The following is a 22,132-nucleotide window of genomic DNA, read 5'->3' on the forward strand; positions in this document are numbered from 1 at the left end:
CTCATCTGTGAGGAAAAAAATAAAAATAAAAATCCTGTCTGATGAGAGCTGTGGACACTAACTTAGAATAGACCAAACTTTGGGCAAATAAATGCTGGAAGAACATTACCCATACACATGGTCACTTCTCTAATATCCTACATAAAGAGAACTGTAACAAAGTGAGTGAACATCTACACCAGGACTGAAAACTCCATCTCTTTTTGAAGAAAATGTAAAGGATATGGAAGTCAGAATAAAGTTGATCAAGCTGATGCAAGAAAACCAAAAGGAATGCAAAGTATTTATTCAGTAATACCAACATCCAATAGAAGGTATCTGCAACTACCTTTAAAAAAAGCTAAGATTTCTACTTCTCTTGAAGTGACATCACCAACTAATACTGCATTTCTCTTCCTCAGTATGAGAACTATGCATGACATCAGCCGAGATTTTTCAGGCCTTTAGAGCTGCTGCATGCCATGGTCTCAAGTGACTGTAGCTGAAAACCTCAGCTGAGGAGCTGGAAGGACTTTGTGGTGCAATAAACTATTACGTTACAAATAAGACAAGTTCTAAAACAAGAGCTTGAGAGGGAAATCTCCTTATCAACATTTCTGTTTACATGAAACAGAATCATGTACAAAGCCAGAGCAGTGCACTGCATAGCTGAAGCAAGCACCAGCAACATAATCAGCGTGATATCAAATGAGGAACAGGGCTGCTTTAAGAAACTCGGGTACTGCATCCTGCAGCTTACTGATTGTTGGGCTGAGTGAGACCCTGAAGCAGCAGATAAAGCTGATGTATTTGTTGTAAACTTTCCAGCATTCAGGCTTTATTTGTCCGAGCTTGATACTCCCTTTTGTGGGTGGAGAAGCCGAGGGACTGGCTGACGTCACCCAAAGAGCAGGGATAAAGTGCAGTGCCTGCAGCTGTGGGATGAGTAAAACTTCCTCAGAGGTGTACAAGGTCAGCTGCCCTCTCTGGCAGGTGCTCCACTGACAGCACCCTTCCTTGGGTCCTCACACAGACCAAAAGAAAAGAGAACAGCAATCAAGAAAAACCTATCCAGAATGCCTCAAAATGTTATTCTGCAAGGACCGGCACCCTGGGGATTCAGGCTCTCGGGAGGAATAGATTTTAACCAACCCCTAATCATAACCAGGGTATGTAGTCTTTCCATTCCCTTCTATTTATTACATTGATTAGTTATTGCAGACTTTTGCCTTTTCCTTTTCTAGAGCTCAGAGATGCAGATGAAGTTGTGAGTGGATTAGCAAGTAGCTGCTGGTTCTGAGGACGGCCAGCTGAATGCTAACAGTGTTTACAAGTTTTGTGTGGCGTGTTTCTGGGATTGCTGTATTGGTCTAAGATACTTTAATTGCATTTCTACTTATGCCTTAAAAATTAAATTCAGGTGCCTCGGTGGCAGAAACACTCTGGCATGATTCCATGTCTCCTTCTCTGGAGACATTCAAAACCCGCCTGGACGCCTTCCTGTGTAACCTCATCTAGGTGTTCCTGCTCCGGCAGGGGGATTGGACTGGATGATCTTTTGAGGTCCCTTCCAATCCCTAACGTTCTGTGATTCTGTGATGATTTCCCCATGCATTCAGTTGAGAAAATTAGTTTTGAGGCTACTAAAGGCCAGCCCCTACTTTTATCATTTTCATGACTATCCTCCGTGATCACTGGGGGATAAGACTACTTGGCAGCAGCTCCTCGTGTCTGGAAGTTTGTGCTTTGCAAACTGTGCCAACTTTACAAGCTTAACCTGGCTCTCATTTAATTAAATTAAGTTCTGGTTATTGGCAGCAAAGGCAACAGCACCTGTTCTCACATATGTAAAGGTTTTTACTTTCATGAATGTTAAATCGGTGAATTATTAGAAAGTTATCCAGTCCTGAATATGAAGGAGAGAGTTTTTTGGTGTTTTCTGCCATATTTAGAAACAGAAAATTTACCTTACCCCCTAATAAAGGGCAAGAATCCAAGCCTTCATTTCTTCATTAATTTCGAGCTGTTAATTGCAGTTTATTTGAGAAACTAGTTACTCAATGAATAAAGCATATAAAGCATTGTCAGCTACCCTGCTTCTACAGACCTAGATCTACTCAAAAGACAGGGCATGTGTTTTGATAATTTTTATATTTTGAAAAATATGTTCAATGCACATCAGACCAGAATTAGTTTTTCTGTTATTTTTGCTGCTTTTCAGAGCCTCAGACACACTGAGTGTGAGCCTCCAAATCACCAATGCCTTTTTTTTCAAAGCCCTACACTATGACTCAATATATACACTATGCCTGGTATTAAATAAATGACAAGAGCCTTGAAGGATGGGTACCGCTTGTGATGTTTTGCACTAAATATGTTTCTAAACAAGAGTCCGTAGGAAGTTTAAGGACCAACCTTTCATGTATTATACTAGTAAAAATTAATTTCATTTTAACACTTGCTCCAGATGTATATAAGCATAAAAGACTTTAATTATTTTAAACAGAAGTAAACCAAAATGCTGTTATTTGACTGTATGCTAGCTTCATAACAAATACTCTAGGACACAGCAAAACCTTTGGAGAAATAGGAGACCTACATATTGAATTAAAAAAAAAAAAAAGGAAAAAGAAAAAATCTCTGGATGTTTTGGGGCCTTCATTGCCTTTTATGGGCCTCTAGAAGAAAAAGTTTCCATTATCTCTAATGAAAAATATTCTAGTGGTGTCTGGTTTGTATTTTCTTTGTGTTTAGATTAAGTGCAATGAAGTTTAAAACTGCAATAACAAAGGATGTTACTATACATGTAGCTTTCTAAAGAATAAACAATTTTGCAATTGACACATACCTACCAAATGTCTCACAAGACACAAGACACCGGTTTCTAGCATATTACAGGAATGCTTAAACTCACATTTCATGTAGAAATATGAAATAAATATATATATATAGGGGAAAATGACATGTTTAAGTTTGCTTAGCTCAAGTTCAAAAATATTAATGATAGTTTTGTTTAAAATTACTACTTTTAGTGCGACAGCATACATTTAGAAGAGTCCCTAAATAAGTATTCATGTAGTACCCATGAAGCAACAGTGAATATTTTGCAAGATTCATATGCCTTGTATCTGGGGGCCTAGGTGTCCCTTTCATAAAAGGTATCACCAGGAGCCCGCTCATATTTGGCTTAACTGTCCTGACAAAAAAAAAGTTAGCCATTAAAATAATAAATAGAAATTATTTTTAAACACATTTTGAATAAAATAATTGGATAGGTATTAAGTTTGTTTGACTGTAGTCCTTGTTCAACAAAGGAAAGCTTTTACTAGGGCTTGTCAAGAGAGACAGACAACATAAAAGATCATCATCCACCTGTCTAAAGAACAGATGTCATCTCAAAAACTCATGTGCTATTTCCCAAGCAAGGCAATCCTCTTGACTACTTCAAGCAAATGCAAAAACCACAGATCATGATCACTGGAAGGGTAAGAAGAACAAGAGGGGACTAAAAATAGAGATATTGATATTCTATTAGGGTCACAAACAACAAGTTAGCTAGAAATAATGAAAACGTTTCTTGAAATCCTTGGAACTTCACATAGATGCAAATAAATTACATCAATGAAAATTATCGTAACTCTAGTCTTAGTGAAATGGAATTGTTTCAGTTTATTCTGACCAGAAGATAATATTTTGTGTTAAGTGTTTAGAGGAATGCAATCCTAGAATTTAATTCCTATTGAATAAACCATTATAGAAACAAAACTTCTGAGACTGAAGGAAATGGTGAAATATAATCAACCCTAGATTTAAGTTTGATTTTAATATAAACCTTTTCAGATCACAATGCAAGTATTTATATTAACTCAATTTTATATTTAGCCACTCTGGCTGCACACATTCATAACTCTTCTCAGAAAGCACAGAGCCTGAAGTATTTATGAGGGCATGTCATGATGAGCTTCACAAGTCTGTTAACAGATGCAGAGAAGTTTTCTTCAAAGTTTCATAGGATACATTGCCCTCACATGGCTAAATAGTTATTAAGTCTCTGACAACATCTGAATGCTCAACACATATCCTTATATTTATCCAAATCTGAGATTCTTAGGATACAAAATCAACAGGCGTCATACAGACATGTCCTGAAGAGCAAGGCAAAAATTTTCCCACAGCACCAGTAGAATCTACTTCATGAAGCACGAGAGAGCAAGTAACAAACACTACAACCATAATATGACCCACGTGTTCACAATACACGTTTCATGTGTCACTAGTAAATTCCTTAAGAAACAATATCAGATTATTGAAGTACCCACAATATCAATATTATACCTATGATATGGCGTGATCTTGCAATGCACAACCTGGTTCCTTTCTATAAAATGTAGGCTGCAATACTTCTGTCTGCTCCCCTTGCCCACGGGCAAAAGTCAGGATTTCCCCCTAAAATATTAAGGGGAGAAAAGAGCTGCTACCTGGTCATATTCCTCCTATTCCATCCTACTGATAGATCTCCAGCTCTTTCCATCACCCCAGGAAAAGCAGATGAGGGAAAGGATTATATGGGTGCAGGTAGCTCTGCATCCCAGAAGGCCTCAGCATGTAGAGCTCAGCACTCCCATCAAGGCTTTAAGACCCAACATACATGTCCCAGAAGCCTAGCAATAATCAATTCAGCTAACAAATAGGAAATAAAACTACCCCTTTCTCTCCTTGTTCCCACCAAATGATGGTAACCCCAAGCAACCATATAGTGGTATCACTGCAGCTGGTGACAATATGCTAAGAAAATCCAAGGAATTGTGCATTATTACCAGCAACACAGAGTGGGTTAGGTTCTACCAGCAGCACAGCTACAGAGAAATGTACCATCCTAGACAGATATGCTACTTTATAAGGCAGGATCATTCTCTCAGTACATCGCTGCAGTAAGCTGCAGACACAGCAGATGATTTGCTGTGACATGCAAAACTCATAATCTACTGAGTAACCTATATAAGGGTTATTGAAGCGAGCTTACTCTTGAGAGGGAACCAAGAATGACTGGGTTTGCCCATTTTGGGCATTAAAGCATCAACAGTCACATTCAAACGCCAGGAATTCTGCTGCAATTTGTCATTGCACGTATGTCCACAATGTACTAACCAAAGTCAGGAGCCATTCCAGGTTAAAGGGAGAAGTATGACCTACGCTTCTCTAATTGCAATAATGTAAGTGGTCTCAGGGCAGTTCATTTACACTTACATTTGAGAAACTGACAATTTTGGAGACTTCAGACTCAGAATTTATGAGCAACTTCCTTGTTTCATACTCAAACAGATTATTCAGGCACCTTAACACTTTGTGAAGCATGCAATAAACAAGTCCATTCTTTAGGAGGGTGAGGGGGTTAAAGCTTCCAGCTGGCCACAGGTACCTATTTGGAAAGTTTACTTGACTTGATAATAGCACATGCATTGCAGTTTGTTACAGTGAAATAAAAAAAAAGTTTACATGCTGGAATGCAGAAAAAAGCTCCCAAAACAAACCCATCTGACAGAGAGGTACAGCTGGAAAGAGGGGAGCATGACACTATTTTGATTATTTTTGCCTTTGTTTCAATACTAATACAGTGCAATATATATCAAAAAGAGTATTTTTATTTGACTTCTATGCTGATAGTGAGTGCTGTCACCTTCAGAGGCAGCAAGTCTGCCTGATTCACCGTAGCTGGGGATCAGAACATACTGGAGGTATACTAGGCAACACCAGAATTGAAGAACATCTCCGTAGCACGTTTTCCAGTCCTCCATACACTTAACTACTTTTAATAATTGAGAGGTAGCACTTGCTTTGTTTGTAGCAGAACTCATGGTAAGAAATTCTCTCCAATATCTTTTCTTACTTCATACATGGCACAGATCAGAGAACTGCTCTTGTAAGTAAGACTGTATTTTTTTTGTCCTTCACACTGGGATTTATGTACTTAAAAATAAGCAGCACATGTTATTTTAGATAAAATTAAAGAACTGTTCACATGGTGAGGTGGTACAAGAAGTCACCTGTTTGCAAATAAAGGCCTGCAAATGCAGAACAAGCTTTAGTAGCATTTAAGGTCATTCTCTCTCTAGAGGAGTCATTTTAAAACAGAGTTATGTTGCATTTCAGTTATTTTAACCATGGTGTAGAAGATTACCAACAAGAACAAAAAACAAAACAAAACGGAAAACAAACAAACGAAAAAACCAAACAAACAAAAAACAAACAAAAAAGAAAACCAACAAGCATAGAAAGATAAGCTTAGGGCTCTTTCTGTGAACATCACTGACATTGGTACCTTTCTGCAAGGTATGAATTGCACCACACAGATCACCTTGAAGGATCAGGGCCACTGTTATTTGAATGCAATGGAACTTGAAGCTAAGCACTTAAAGGAGTTCAGGGTCTGAATTAGACATGAATAAAGAGAAAAATGTTATTTTAGTATCATTAGCGTATTTATGGTATGCTTAGCAATACAATATGAGAGGCCAGGCTAGCAGAAAACATACTAACTGTAGTATTTATCCTTAAATATGGTAAGACCACAAGTGGCTTTCTATGTCGTCCAGTCAATGGCACACCATGCACATGAACATTAAGTAGCACAATTTCTTAACAGTTCTGTTCTTCTGCTGTTGCCTGGAGTTTTAAGGGAAAAACTTAACTTATTTTAAAGCAAATTACACAATGAAGCATGAGACAGAAGATTCAAAGAAAGTTACAGTAACTACAGGAATCAGAGTGGAAGCTATTTAATATACAAGTGTGAAGATAATTTCTATCTAATTTCAAGTTATGATGAATGAAGCATTTATATGATGATCTGACAGCAGAACTATAGAGTGTCTTCCAGAATTAAAGACTCACTTTTTTTTTTTTAAGCAATCATATAGTTGTTTACAGGCCTACTCCCTCCCTCTTGCCCCAACCCAACAGGAATTACGGAATCATGGTGAAGTTTATTTTCTCTATCAATTTTCAGATATGCATGGTGCTTAAGCAGTTATATTTTGTTTTTTTTCAGATTACACCTGGAAGCAAGGCTTCAGCTGCTAACCTGTGTCCTGGTGACGTTATTGTAGCTATTGATGGCCTAAGCACAGAGAACATGACACATAATGATGCTCAGGAGAGAATTAAAGCAGCTGCACATCAGCTATGTTTGAAAATAGAGAGGTATGTGTACATGTCTGCTTACTTCTGGAAGAAGATACTACCCAACCAACTGATTATGCAATGCAATCATTATATAAAACAAATATTTCAAACAGTTTTAAGAATTTCACAAAACCTTTAAAACTACAAATGCCCAGGCCTACCTCACCAACTCCAGATCAGGCAGAATATGCCTTCTTGGGCATAAAAAGAGCAGCTTCTCTCAGACTACTCTCCACAGCTATTGAGTGTGAACCATACCACCTACTACCTCTGTTGTCCACACAAGTCCTATGTTTGCTGTCAGGAATCAAGCAGTCCTTCGTATTTTTGGGAAGTAATAAAACCCTCATCTAGCTGTCACTTGTTCAGCTACCTTTATGCTCAAACACTCCCTCAGCCACTGGTGCTTAACATTGCCTCCTCCTCCCAGTCACAGACAAAGCCACCAGTATATCCTCCCAGTTAAGAAAAGCAATATTATGTCAGACTTTCATAAAGGGTGACAAAGGAGGTGGTTTAAAGCCAGCTTCTTCAATCACAATGTATTAAATCAAACACAGGATTCTCAAAGCAATGTTTAAGAAAAAAACAAAAAAGAAATAAAAAATCCTGTCTTTACTTGAACTATAGGAGTCCAGAAACTTTTTGTGTTAATTTCTCTCAACTGAAGCCAGCAAGAGGAACAACCTGCACCTTCACATCTCCTCCCTGAGTGTGCCCAGACTTTAATCAGAATCACCTGGTGCACTTTTTCAGCTGTCTCCAAGAATCAGACAGCTGGGATTGATCTGAGGTCCTCAGGGAGGAACAACACTTGTTACAGCTGACCACAGTATTCACTTCCAAATACAGCAGGGTGTGGGTTTTGGGTTTGTTTTTTGGTTTTGGTTTTGGTTTTGGTTTTGGTTTTGGTTTTGGTTTTGGTTTTGGGGAGGGGTTGTTGTTGTTTTTTGTGGGGTTTTTCTGTTTGGTTTGGTTGGTTTTGATTTTGTTGGGTTTTTTTTCTGAAGGAGCATTGTCTAATTACTAGAGTACATATCACCATTAAAAAACTCCTGTAGTTAATTCCAGGTTCTGTTACAGGTTTATGTCATTTAGCAACACTCTTAGGAGTGATTTTCAAAATAGGATAAGTATAACTGTGCCTATGAAATATGTGCTTATTTTTAAACTGCTAAATATTTGTATTCATATAACAAACAGTACTAGATTAATATTTAACAATAATATTACATTACTTTAAAACTAGCTGTCACATTGTGCTTTGTCAATGAAGACAGAATTGTAACTGGCATTTGCATGTTTGTTATCTCTGGTTCAGTGACTGAAAGAATCATCTGTGCATCTTCTATTCACACATATACTTTGCATACTTAGCTTGCACTTCTCCTACACTGAAAATCAGGTTTTGCATGGATATTGTAGTCAGGAAATATAGATTTATATTGTTCTGGTTTAGGATTATTACTCATATATTAACTTATTTGTGCAAAATATTCTGAGGACCCAACATTCCTTCTATCAACCATTAAAAAACCAAAACCATAAAAGTTTGGTCAGCTCAGGTCAGAAATGCACTAATTTCCCTTTGCCTTTGCATTTGGTAACCACTGTTCATAGTATACACTATTTTGTAAAAAGTAAATACACTTTTTATGTATTGTTTACATATAGTACACTATATATACTGTTGAAGTATTTTTATATCAAAACATTTAAAAAGCATAGAACAAACCACAAATTTTCAAGTTGCATTATGTTTTACAGGGACATATACAACTCTATAGAAATGCAAGTTATTTAAATTCTGCTTGCTTGCTTGCTTTCCAGGACAGGAACTAAATTATGGTCTCCAAAAGTTACAGAAGATGGCAAAGCACATCCCTTCAAAATAAATTTGGAAGCTGAACCACAGGTATGAATTGCTAAAAGTTACCTAACCATTTCCATTTGCTTTTTTACACTCTAAATGATCTCCCTTATGGTCATCAAAATTCTTTAAATAGCATTTAATCCATTACCTGCCAGTTTAAGCTAATACAAACAATCGTGATTATATTTATGAACATCAATTTATCTGACTGGATGTTTTTGATTTTTCAGCTATAACTGAAACAAAGTTACAACACATTCTAATTTTTCTTTAAAACTGGAGATATCACCATAGTTTCATTATGAAAAGAAAATATGTCCTTTCGGTTTTATACAGTTTAAGTTGTTTTAACTTTATTAGAGATTTTTCATCATATGAAGAAGTTCTTCAATCAGGAATAAATTGCAAGTGCCAAATCAATGCACTTATCACATCAGAAAAGTAATTTTGCTGTAACTATCAGTTAGAGAGATCTATTAATGTTGGGTCTCTACTTCCACACATTTTTGAACTATGCCACAAAACTGAAACTCACAAATTTGTATGAAACCCCTGTACCAATCAATAAGCAAATGATTGACCACTTCTGACTGCCAAACTCTTAATCCTTGTATATGACCAACGCAAATCCAATCAATTGAAACCCTCCTCTCTCTTCAAACTCACACCCAGTCCCTTGTGCAAAGCCATGAGCCAAAGTCTCCGTGTTGTTAATAGTTAACTAGCAAGCTACTGTCTACAACAGTGCTTTGTTCCCATGCCATTCCTCTTTAATCTACATGAACATTGGCTGTTCTCTGAAGAGAGGGAAGGGAAGAACATTCTGCTGATCCTGGAAGGCCAGGATCAAAGCAAGTATGTCAAAGTATTTATTCTGTGCTATCCTAGAAAAAAATGTAAGTGCAGATTCCATGACAATAAATCCTACACAGTAAATACTTCCACCAATTTTGTTTTCACGGAGACATTCCCAGACATGAATATGGTGTTTCAGTGTTCCAGTTCTCTCTCTTCTTTCCAATCTTAAAACTTGCAGTACAGCGAAATTCATCAGAAATAACATCGCCTCTTCAGCAGTAGGAAATAGTATAGTGAAGAAACAAAACTACTTAAATGCATATTTTTGTGGAACAGCTGATAAACATCTAAGTACTGTGCCCACTTGCAGCTATGCAACAAGGAACCTTTACAGCATAGCAAACTTTTACCTTAGGCTGAGCATCTCCATAGAGTCATTTTGAGATTGATATAGGCCATTGTCGTAGCATAGTGAAAACTGTCACTAATTTTTTCTTCTGGGAAGAAGAAACTGAGGCAAAAATTCCAATAAATAACTCAGAGCAGTAAGTGGTTGACTGAGAGGCACTCTTGAAAGCTACACATTCCCATATAAAAACTAGCCACCTAATTTTGTTAGTCCTTAGCAACCTGTAGTGTGATGGACAATCCATAATAGAAAACAATAATAGGAAATAATAGACTACTTGAAGTATTACTAATACAATCACATCATGTTCTGTATGTAAGCAATTTAGTTCATAGGGTTCTCAGAGAATATAATTAGGAAGAGAAAATAAAACAATCTAAATGGCAAATTGTACATTATTAAATTATTTTTAAAGATTTTCTATGGTACTGTCAATATAAAACAATACTATGACCTATAATTTTTTCCTCAGTTACAATCCCTTTAACCTCATCTAAAATGAATTTGTTTCCATTACCACAATTTCTTGAATTGTTTTTGTTTAGGCTTTTCTTTTTTGCCTCTATCTTTGCCTTTGAACATTTTGTTCGGTGTGACTAGGCTTTTGGCCATAGAAAGACATTATACATTCCTGAGAGATATAAATACACACATAGATAAGTATAAAAATAAAAAAATTTAAAAACCCAGAAATACCCACTATTCTAAAAAGTAAGTTTATAGTCTATTATCACATGTAATCAAGTTTTGAAACAATATAACTGTGCTTATCTAGTTTTGAGGATCTACTCCTCTTCCATAGCAGCATTCAGAGATAAAGATTTTAGTCACATGACACTTCCAAAATGTAAACATCTATGTACTGTCATAGCAGTTATCCACAAAGAATGCCATAGTATGGTCCACGTTGGATGCATTTCTACAGACTTTGGGGGCTACATTCATTTCTATTCCTGATATCTGTATCAATGCAAAATGTAGTTAGCCCTGCAAAAAGGACATCAGCTAGAAAAAAATTAAGAAATTAAATACCATAATTCTCCAATATTCCTGATTAGGAATTTCAGCAAACTCTAGTTCTCGTTTAGCTTTTGAACTAAAGGAGGACTTTTCACAAATTCAATGAGATCAAACAAACACAAGAGCTGGACTATTTTTGCTGCTGTATGTTGTGTCACTGACAATTTATATGAATATATAAGTTAAAAAGCAAACAGAAGTCTGTCTAACTGCAAATACTTGTTTCATCATTGTTATATTGTAAACATGCTATTATGGTGCCACATGTCTTCTGTGCTGTTCATTTGTCAATATGAAATAAAAAAGGAGATGAAATTGCAACGTTCACGGTTTTGTTTGTTTTGTATCATACATGGATTTAAATCAATTTTAAATACTTTGACATTAATGTCTTTCATTAAGTAGACATGATCCTAAACACTAGTAGATTATTTCCGTTTACTAATACGTTAATTGCAACTCCGTTCTATCAGACAGAAACAAAGAACTGCAAGTAAAATCTTTGTGCTCATTTATCTGATTGCCGCTTTCAGTAGCCTCTTATGGTGCAATGCTGCTAAACATTTTCATTTAATAAAACTGCTTTTTACTGTTTGCATTTTCTGGTTGCACATTCTATATATCCATGATTTTTCTTTAGGTCTGTTCCTAAATATATGTCTGAAACTGTTGTTTTAAATTAAAAGGGCCAATTCACATTCAGGTTTTCATAATATTTATATATTATTCACAAAAACTTTGAAAAGAGACTTGATATTGTCTGAGAAAGGAAATAATGCTCAGAGGAATAAAACAAAATCTGCAGATGCCAAAAAATGGTGCATGCTTATCTAACCTGCTCTTATTATCTTTATTTATACTGTGGATTTGAGCATTCAAGTACATGTTTTGGTTTTTGGTAATAGGCTCTATTTTTTCTAACTGGAAATTTTTCTAGTATTTCTAACGACTCAGGTAATTTAAAAAGGCATTTCTGCACCAAAAAACCCCCACTTTGTTTAAAGATTTATTTAGCAGAACAAGGAGACTAGTTTGTACAGCTTTCAACAGATAAGTGAAAGAACAAAATTGCATCTGAATAATTTAAAAGCTGAAGATGTTGTGTGTGTCATCATTAAAAATGTATGATAGCAAATACCAGACAGCATAAACTGTACATAGTGATTAAGCCCAAAGCTCTGGTACCTAAGATATAAGCTTCAACAATTTGAAGTAAATCTCATTCTTCGGTATCTAACTGCCTGCAGGTCGTATGAGACAGTGGGATAGCAACCCAAATACAGAAATGGTCTATCAATCATACTGTAAATGTATTCCTCGTACACCCATCACGCTCAAAACCAAAGCCAAATCAGAGAATTGGGAAAGATTTCTATGAAAATTGAAATATTAGTGACCTGCGCTATCTTAACATTGCAAGTTCCAGTCTCTAAAGAAGAGACCAATTCAGATTCCTATTTGTTAGGAATAAAGGCTTTTTATTTCATATGGAATGAAGTTCAAGTGTTGTTACAGGAGTTTCCAAAGAGCACTACAGGACATCAGGACAAGGGGATGTACTACAGCAGCAAACGTTCTTCACCCACTAGCACAGAAGGAAAAAAAAACAAAAAACCTCAGCAGATGACAGCACTATTTTCTCCAATATCCGTATTTCTGTGGATTAGGAATGGGCCTGAGCTGACAGGGACTTAAAGGACACTGTACTAAACATGCACAATAAAAATAAGTGAATTTTCACACAGACAACAGTCTTTATCATTCTTGGCCAATCACTACAGAAGAACATTATAAGTTATCTGAAAGGTCATCAGGGATTTTGCTTCCAGATCTTATCCCTGTGAATTCCACAACTGGAGAAAATTATCTGGCCCAACAATAAACAAAATCATATTCCAGAAATAAACAAACATAGGCAGAATGATTTCCAAGTTACCCATTTCTGGGTTTTACTTATTTATGATGTCACATTATCTTTAAATTATACAATATCACAATTTTTGATGGAAAAGTTAGCTTCAAAGTATGGAATAAGCTCAGAAGAATGTCCTCAATCTGATGTACATTCAAGACTAGTTTCAGTTAAAAGAAGTGTTTAAAAATGCGTGTTTACTAGGCAAGACATTGACAATAAAATCCTCATACTTTTGTGAGTCCCTCCATCAGTATGTGACAAAAATGCAGAAACCAGAGAGTAGCACTAAAGCAAAGCAAATGAGCTAACTACCCATGAAATATTTCTAATAGAAGAATGTAAACAGTGCAAAATCTAGAGAATAATACAACAGGTTACTATAATATTCGTCCCTCCCATTTCATCTTAAAGTTGCACCTTATTTACAAATGTGGAATGTCTTCTCTTTGTGTTGAGGCAGGAAAATAATTGTCTCTGAATGTGTAAGGCTTAAGTTGCATATAGAAAATTCATGGCAAAATATATAGTATGCTTGCACCAGTTAAAAATAACAAAGTTGCAAAAGTAAAAAATGCAGAGATTAACAATACTGATGTTGTCAGTTGTACTCGTTACAGCTTTGGTGTGCATTGTAGCTTTGTGTATTTTGTCTGCCTATCATGTACAGGAATTCAAGCCTATTGGTACAGCTCACAACAGAAGGGCCCAGCCTTTTGTTGCAGCAGCAAATATTGATGACAAAAGACAGGTAGTGAGCTCCTCCTATAATTCTCCAATTGGGCTGTATTCATCTGGCAATATTCAAGATGCGCTTCATGGACAACTGAGGGGTCTCATTCCTAACTCATCGCAAAAGTGAGTATTGGTATTTTCTTATCCTACATGGTCAATTGTGGTATATCACTGTATGTTCTGTTTTCAGTTGAAAAGTCCAGCTCTTGCTGTTTTTTTCAATAATCAGAAAGTATATTGATTATCCAAAATAAAAAATGGTGATAAATGAAGCCATTTTTTCCAACACAGAAAACTATCCGTTCAGCTCTGCAGTAGCACCACTGCAGGTAGCTAAAATTTCCCCTCCATGTTGGGCTGCAACACTACCTACCAATCTTGTCTCTTGTAACGGCACTTTACTCTGAATGTTTCTGAACATTAAAGTGATTGTATTTTGAGTACCAGGAATGTACAAACTAAACACATTTACTTCATGGTTACAATTTTAAAACTTTTTTGGCTACCTTTTAACTAGAAATAAGCATTTATAGGCCAAAGAAAGTTATTTTAACCCTCTTTTCTTTACAGGATATCAACTACTTTGAACACAAGCATAATATTCGGCCCAAACCTTTCATAGTCTCAGGCCGAAGCAGGTTAAAAACTCTGAGTGTTGTGCTGGATTTGGATGCATGGTGGTTTTTTTTTAATGGTTACTCACCATTCGCATTAATAAAGCATACTGATGTATTTGAAATTTACTTATAGCATATAGCCTAACACTGAAATTTTTAAAAAATGAAATGGTTGACTTGCAGAGATTGGGCTTGAAATTCAACTTTCTATTTCCAGAAGAAAGCAGTTCCACACGTCCGTCACAGTTGCACTGATAGGAGTTTGAAGTTACTGTATTCATGAACCTGATTCAGCTTACAGCATAGCACCAGATATTGTATACTTATACATCTGCAGCATTCTGAAATTCTTCTGCCCAAATGCAAACACATTTAAATTGTTAACTTGCTAAGTAAAAGATAGCTAGCAATATAAGTCATCATCTAGGCCATTTAGAGGTTTTAAGTTTGCTTTTTGCCAGACCTTTATTCAGAAGGCAACCCAACACAAAGCTAAAACAGGAGAACTCTCTGATACCACAGACATGTAAATTCTAAAATGCAGAAAAGCTTATATACAAACATACATCATTTTAGCATAATATTCTTCTCTCATAACTGGGGATGAAATGCCTCGCTTAGTATTACTTACATTATTAAATACAGTTAAATGCAAACTCTGTGGCTAATAATGCAAGGAAGCACCTGAGTGATGCAATACATCATGATATTACCCTTTATCCTTTCTAACAGTAACAGTTTTTACCAGTGGACTTAATGTCCTACATTTAATTCTGAAAGTTTAAAATGCTTGCATTTCAAGTACACTAATTTATATCTGACAAACTAGACCAGAAAAACAGGATGATAATTGATTCTAGTGTACAAAGGACAATCGCATACAGATTATCTGTTTTGCGAGATGTGTTACATTTTTCAACTACCTGAGTGATAAGGAGAAGGCTGTAGAAGATGGACAGACTCCCATCCTTGTGTGAACAAGAACTATCAGTGTAGAACCCCACCGCAGTGCAGAAGAGGTGCCCATCGCTCCCTCCAGTCTGATGCTGATACAGGATAAATGACAAAACAGTCCTTAGCAAACATGCTTGGCCTCTCACAGTAGGCAGCATTTACGTACTGTACCTAACCTGACTTTTATACCATCAGGTACCATTTACAGGTACCATTGGATTAATCAAGATTCAAATGAGTATCAAGAGCCCAATCTCCTAATTCAGAAACCTCAATTACACAATATTTTCCATGAAAATATTGGAGTAAATGGCCATTTTCCAGCATGTCAGAAGTGGAAAAAAACCTTCAAAAATTAACCTGACAGCGATACAAGAAGTTTCAGAACCTCAGCTGGGCAAGGTCTGTCAGGAGTTGTAGCACTGGAGAAGTCTGCATTTACAAACTGCAGAATCTCTGACACAGGGTGCTACATCTACAAAACCTTGGTTGTCACACTGTTTGCCTACTACTTTTTCATCAGTTTGTCTCAGTATATATCCCCTGCTAGACACAGCAAAAACCAAGGTGCCACCTTGACTGTACAAATCCCTTTAGAACAGGGAGTTGAGGCTAAACAGGACTTTGACTAAAAGACAAGGTGATTCTGGACTCTGAGTATGAGCTAACGGAGGAGACATTAGCCACAATTCTGGACTCTACTCTGGCAAAACTAACTAGGAATTATATTTAATATATGATTATATTTTATTTATACTTTACTTATAACTTATTCTCTTTTAGCATTACTTTGGCTGCTCATAGCAGGAGTTGTGCTTTTTCTAGTTTTTTCCTGCTACTTTCCATTTACTAATACTATCAGTACTGACAAAACTTATTCTACTGCAGGATCTAAAGGTGGTCTTGATTCTTCTAAAAGAAAAGACTGCAAATTTATGAGTTGCCTCCATGCGATTTTTTGGGCTGGCTCATGCTAGGTGATGATGCAGAACTGTGCTTTTGCTTTAAGGTCTACTATTTCTGGAATTAGCTTTCTTTTGATACGTTTTTGATGGTAGAAACATCATTTTTGAGAAAGTGGTCCTACACAAATTCCTATCCTCATCAAAGGAAGAATCTATGGTCTTCTCCACCCAAGAGTAGCTTGGCAGAGTACTGTACTATCAAATGGGGAAATCGAGTATTCTCCCAGGTTTACACAGAATCATTCAGCTTGGAAAGAACTAACCACAACCCTGATATGCATCTTGGAGGAAAGAGCTAAAGCATTTCCCATCTCGTAGCTCTGAATATCACGTAAGTGGTAACCAACAACCATGGAAAGCCTGGGTTATGTGCTGTTACACAGCAACCGCAAAGAAATATCCCATAACAAAGCAAGCCTCTGAGGTACTATGGAGAAAAGGCTGAAGTATTCAAAATAGTGACACTGAAAATTACTTTGGGCTTAATGTTCACATTATTTTACTAATCCTTTTCCAGAGATGTCAAATTGGTGTGGAGTAACTTTACTTCAGTAATGTTAAGCAACATTAATATTTATTAAAAAAACATACCTCTTTTTTATTAGATAGAAATTACATGTAAAATCTACTTCAAAAGCAGTAAAATTAATTCTCTGAATATATATTCATTGTTCTTGTGAAGGACCGCTTACATCTTACTGGAAACTCTGTAATTCGGAAATGCAAAAGTATGCCTGCCTGTTTTAGTATCTTTTCTTCTTTGAAATGTTAAACAAGTATTAAAAACCTTAAATACATTGTTAAAATATTTTTTTAAGATTAATAAATATCTTATTGTAGAATTTAAGGAAATCTAGGAAACATCACATTCATTATTTTACTCTACTTTATAGCAGTCTCTTCAAGGGTGGACTAAGATGGAGGTGAGGTACAGGACTGGAATGACGTGCCTAGGATTCCAGTACTGAAGATGTTTGTTCTGTCACTGACATGGACAGTTCCCATAACCTTTGTACGCTGCCCTTTTGAAGATGTTGAGAACTACTCATCTAGAACAAAGTATTTTAGGGAGGCTTGATTCATGCCCAAGAAAATCTAGCATTAAAAATGTAAAGTAATACTATGTTCTGCATTATTCAATCTATCAAAGATTTTTTTACCACCTTTAAAGAAAATGCATACCAGAATTTTATGGACTGCTTTATAACTGGCATTGATACTTTTTAGAGGAAAATCCTCTTCAATGAATACACATACTTTTGCTTTTCTCTGCTTTCTCTACTTTTGCTTTTCTGTATCTGTTCTATTTACACTTTTCAGCCCTGTTAACATCACCATATTCCTGTACTTTTGTCTTTATTCTCTATAATCTGACATGCATTGCACACTCTTCCGTAATCTGGCTATTAACACAGCGGATGCAGCACTCCCTCAGGGATTGACTGTGGCAGTGGACGCAGCACCCCCTCCTCAATTAGCACTGTCAGCTCCATCTGCCCCACCGAGTTGAAGGCAGTGTCTAAGATGGCCCCTAACATTCCCCTGGAAATGGAGCTTCCCGGTGTCAAGATTGTACACGCTCAGTTTAATACACCCATGCAGTTGTACTCAGATGACAATATCATGGAAACACTGCAAGGCCAAGTTTCTACAGCTCTGGGGGAAACACCCGTAATAAGGTAACTAGAGCAGTATTTTCAATATTTATTAATATACAGATTTAGAAGATATCAACAATCATATCACGCTGTTTCTATGACAATGGGTGAAAGGGTCGGAGAGAACCTAAATCATTTAAAGACAGTCAATATTTTCATTAAAATATTACTATTTTTTACCCAAAGTATTAGAGGAGTCTTTCAGAACTTACAAATAAGTACTTCATAGGAAATAACCTTATATTTGTAGCTAATAAATAAAAACCGATGACGCAACTTGGACTATTAGCTGACTTACCATTCCAAATCAAGACTCGGATTCCCTCCAAAATTCAAAATTCTTTATTATTGTTATAATAATTATTTAATAACCAGTTAATAACTTGTTCATAGTAATAATTAATAAAATATTATTAACTCACATTTATTTCAACTGTTGAAATTCAAGTGATGAAGCTTAGGAAATCTTGTAGATACTTATAGCATTCTAGATATTGAACTCCCATTCGGGACAACTTACTCAGTATGACTAGATCTTGTCCAAAAAGAGCCAAACTTGACTTTGTAGGATGACTAATCCATCTCTGATTTACAATTTTATCCATTGCAATGACTAAAAGTAGGAACCTTATGTATCTAGATGACAAATAATGATTAAACAATGAAGAGTTTCGAAACACAAATCTTTTTTTTTTCTAAGGGACAATTCATCATTCACGTGGCTTTATCTTTACTTTTGCATAATAGTAACTTATTTTTCTGTTTTACAACAGTACTTAAGTTAATAATTCATAATATGTATGGTGTAAACTAAGGTTAATCACTAATATTTTAAATAAGCAATAATCACTGGCACCAATGAGCCTTCTTCAGCACCTTGCAAAACTGGGCTGTTACTAACCATAAAAATCATATTTATATAGAAGTATTTAAGTTCACTCTACCTGATGAAAAGAAAACCGTAGTTCATTAACTCTTTGCAGAGTGATGTTACTCTACTGCATGAATATTTATCTTCAATCACAACAATTAGAGAATGATTAAAAAAACTTGCTTTTTCTGTATTCTGGCTCATGGCTTAAACCCAGAGTAATTGGATTTCACAAATACCTGTGTCATTCCCAGTTTGAGAACTGACTCTCTGAGCAGGTTTGAAATGCTGGTTTTCACTATGTATGCATTTAGAAATACTGTCCCACACCTTTGTGTTACATGGTAGAATGTAATTGTATTATCACTTCTTTGATGTTTAGAAATATTTCAGTAAAGAGGAGAGAATCAAGGATTTAGTCAGCCATTGGTGAGAACTGTAAAAAAAACAAAGCTCCTGCTATTCATTAAAAGCTTGTGACAAGAGAAGAAAGTGGTGGTTTCTTCACCAGCTTAAAGACAGCTCAGAGAAATCTGATTGACGAAGATGCAAACAACTAACATAAGCAACAGGGGGCACTGCTCGACAGCGGTTGCTCGTACTGTGCCACCGACAGCTCAGATGCTGTCCTGGGAAACAAACTAAACCGTCCAAAGCAAAACCCATCTAATTCCGTGTGGAATTAATCCCTTATTTCCAGTGAAAACTTACCTAAGGTTCAAAAGACAGTAGGAGGCCAGTTGTAACAGGAAATTTAAACTGGACGTTTATGTATATATCAGTGAGATAAGACTTCATTGAAGTCAATTTGGATGTTTCTAATTAGTCCCAGTAGCAGGCTGACATTTACAGATGCCGCACATTCAGCCTAATTCCTGACAATGCATATAGTCATCTACTCAACTACTTAAGATTCTAGTTATCACGATCAATTTAAAGCATTTAGCACCATTTAAAATACCCAGATCACTGAAAATTCAACCATCAACTGTTGTTTGGACAATAACTTACTTTATATTTTTATCATAAAATTGGCATTACAAAAATTAAGACATGACCCATTCTGATTAAATTTAAAAAGAGAAATTCCATTCATCTGTGTTCTCTTTACAACGCTTCCTACTATGCGATACCCACTTCACTTTTTTTTGTCATCTCCAGAAGTTAAATAAGTAGCAATTATCTTAGCCAAATAATCACTGTATTAACTAGTGATCAAGCCAACTTAGAAAAGTAAGAGCAGCTTCACATCACGATACTCTTCCTAAAGATTTGATTGCTTAGGTTTTGGCTGATGTTATGCAAAGATGTGAGCTGTGATTTTAACAACATTCTTGAGGCCAGCTGCTGTGAAAATGGAACTTTTGGATACCGTACCAAAGAGCACCTGGTAATACAGCAGTTGATCACAGGAATGAAAGTGCTTAGAGGTTAAACACAGGTACTGGGCTATTTCCAAATGCTGTTAGAGCCAGAACAGTAACTCTGGAAATATTTTCCTAAGTCAGTTGATTTATTTTCATAACAATCGCACAGGATTTTTTTTTTTATTTCAGCACTTTTTAGATCAAAAGAAGGCTATATAAAGCAATGCTACCTGGAAGAAAGTCTTTCAGTAGTTGTAGAAACTTCTTATCTTTATGTTTCCTGAATCATATTCTATGCCTGGTAGAGTTACTGCTTTAAAATTATGTCAATTGCCTTGTCTGCTCTTCCCCCCTGTGCTACAGTGACCCATCACCCAACTCGGTGCCTCAGTCTGATGTGTACAGGATGCTGCATGGCAACCAGGAGGAGCCCAGCCAACCTCGCCAGTCTGGCTCCTTTAAGGTGCTCCAGAATTTAGTCTCCGAGGAAGGTGGTTAATAAAGACATATTCTACCTGTTCAAAGCCTTGTTAAATGTTTGTGGGAAGGGGGAATCTGAGAATAAAATATGAGAGATCAGAGCTATAAGAATGTCTGAAAGCCCAAGTTGTTCTGAATCTTTCAGATAACAGTCCAGCCTCCTAACATTTCCCCCCCTTTGCTTTTATAGCTAACAGTCTCCTGTATGAATAAAATGGGGGTGTTAATGACATTTTTCAGAATCTCTTCTCAGATTTTAAGATCATTACTGTACAAAGTTGATTTTAATTGAATAACAAAACATTTTATGCAAGAGAAATTTTGGGACAAACTGCAGATACTCATTACACCAAGAAATAAAACACTCTCTTCCACATCCAGGAAAAGAAAAATTTAAACCAATTCCTAAAATATGTTTCACCAAAGCTCTTTTCATTCTAAATAAAAATCAAAGAGAACAATATAATTTACAGACATATTTCCTTCAAATGAAGAAATTCTGACAGAAATATTACTAAAGGCTACAAGTGCGTTATATTTAGAGTAAGTGTAAAGAATAAAATACAACCAAAATTAACCTAAAGGGTAAATATTGAGATATAAAAATTATAAATTATAAAATTATCCCTTCTCACCAGAGAAGAGATAAATACATCTAATTTTATATATAACACTGTGGGATTTTGCTTGGCATTTGCTTGTATTTTGATATAATTTTGTATTCCTATCGTGTTACTATTCTTTCTGAATTTGTTGTATGGTTAGTTGTATAAATAAGAAGCTGTCTAACAATAGGTCTTGTCTATGTTATGTTGCTATCTTAAAGCCAAATCCTCCTCCTTCTCTTGCTATACCCAAGCCCTACTATCAGAGAATTAGATTATGTTTATGAGACAGCGAGCACTCTATGTGTAATCACTTCTGTACTTTATTTTTGGCTACAGCCACACAATATTTTTCCTGATTTGAAAGAGGTAGATTCTAGTTTGCCAAACGTCATTGTTGATATAAGTGAAAGTCTGTAAATGCAACCAGAAGTGTATTTACAGGAAAACTACTTAACTGCAGCAGACGCTTTTGTATTAGCCTGTCCCTAACAGGATTGTTTTGGTTCTCAGATGGACGCCCCGTGGGCACAAGAAGTGTGAAAGCACCTGTAACAAAGATACCTACTGCCATGCCTGGTGTCCAGAAAGTGCCACTGTGTGACAAGTGTGGGAACGGCATTCTGTAAGTTGCTGCTTCTTAGTGTTAGAAATCTCTAGTTCAAATACATGTCCTCAAACACCACAGAATCACAGAATCACAGAAC

At 36.1% G+C, this 22,132-nt stretch overlaps 1 protein-coding gene across 1 annotated transcript; it reads left to right on the top strand.

The window, feature by feature from the left end:
• Positions 1–1,055: 1,055 nt before the first annotated feature.
• PDLIM3 (PDZ and LIM domain 3) lies at positions 1,056–22,050 on the top strand (the record flags this gene model as incomplete). The annotated part of the gene is made up of 7 exons (XM_010181742.1): positions 1,056–1,148; positions 7,028–7,179; positions 8,992–9,076; positions 14,479–14,546; positions 17,860–18,123; positions 20,704–20,831; positions 21,939–22,050. Coding segments are annotated over exons 1-7 (902 nt in total), but the record flags the coding sequence as incomplete, so codon positions are not given.
• Positions 22,051–22,132: the final 82 nt, after the last annotated feature.

The sequence above is a fragment of the Mesitornis unicolor genome, unplaced genomic scaffold (genome assembly GCF_000695765.1).
Source record: "Mesitornis unicolor isolate BGI_N332 unplaced genomic scaffold, ASM69576v1 scaffold18640, whole genome shotgun sequence".
In the NCBI taxonomy this organism is placed as follows: domain Eukaryota; kingdom Metazoa; phylum Chordata; class Aves; order Mesitornithiformes; family Mesitornithidae; genus Mesitornis; species Mesitornis unicolor.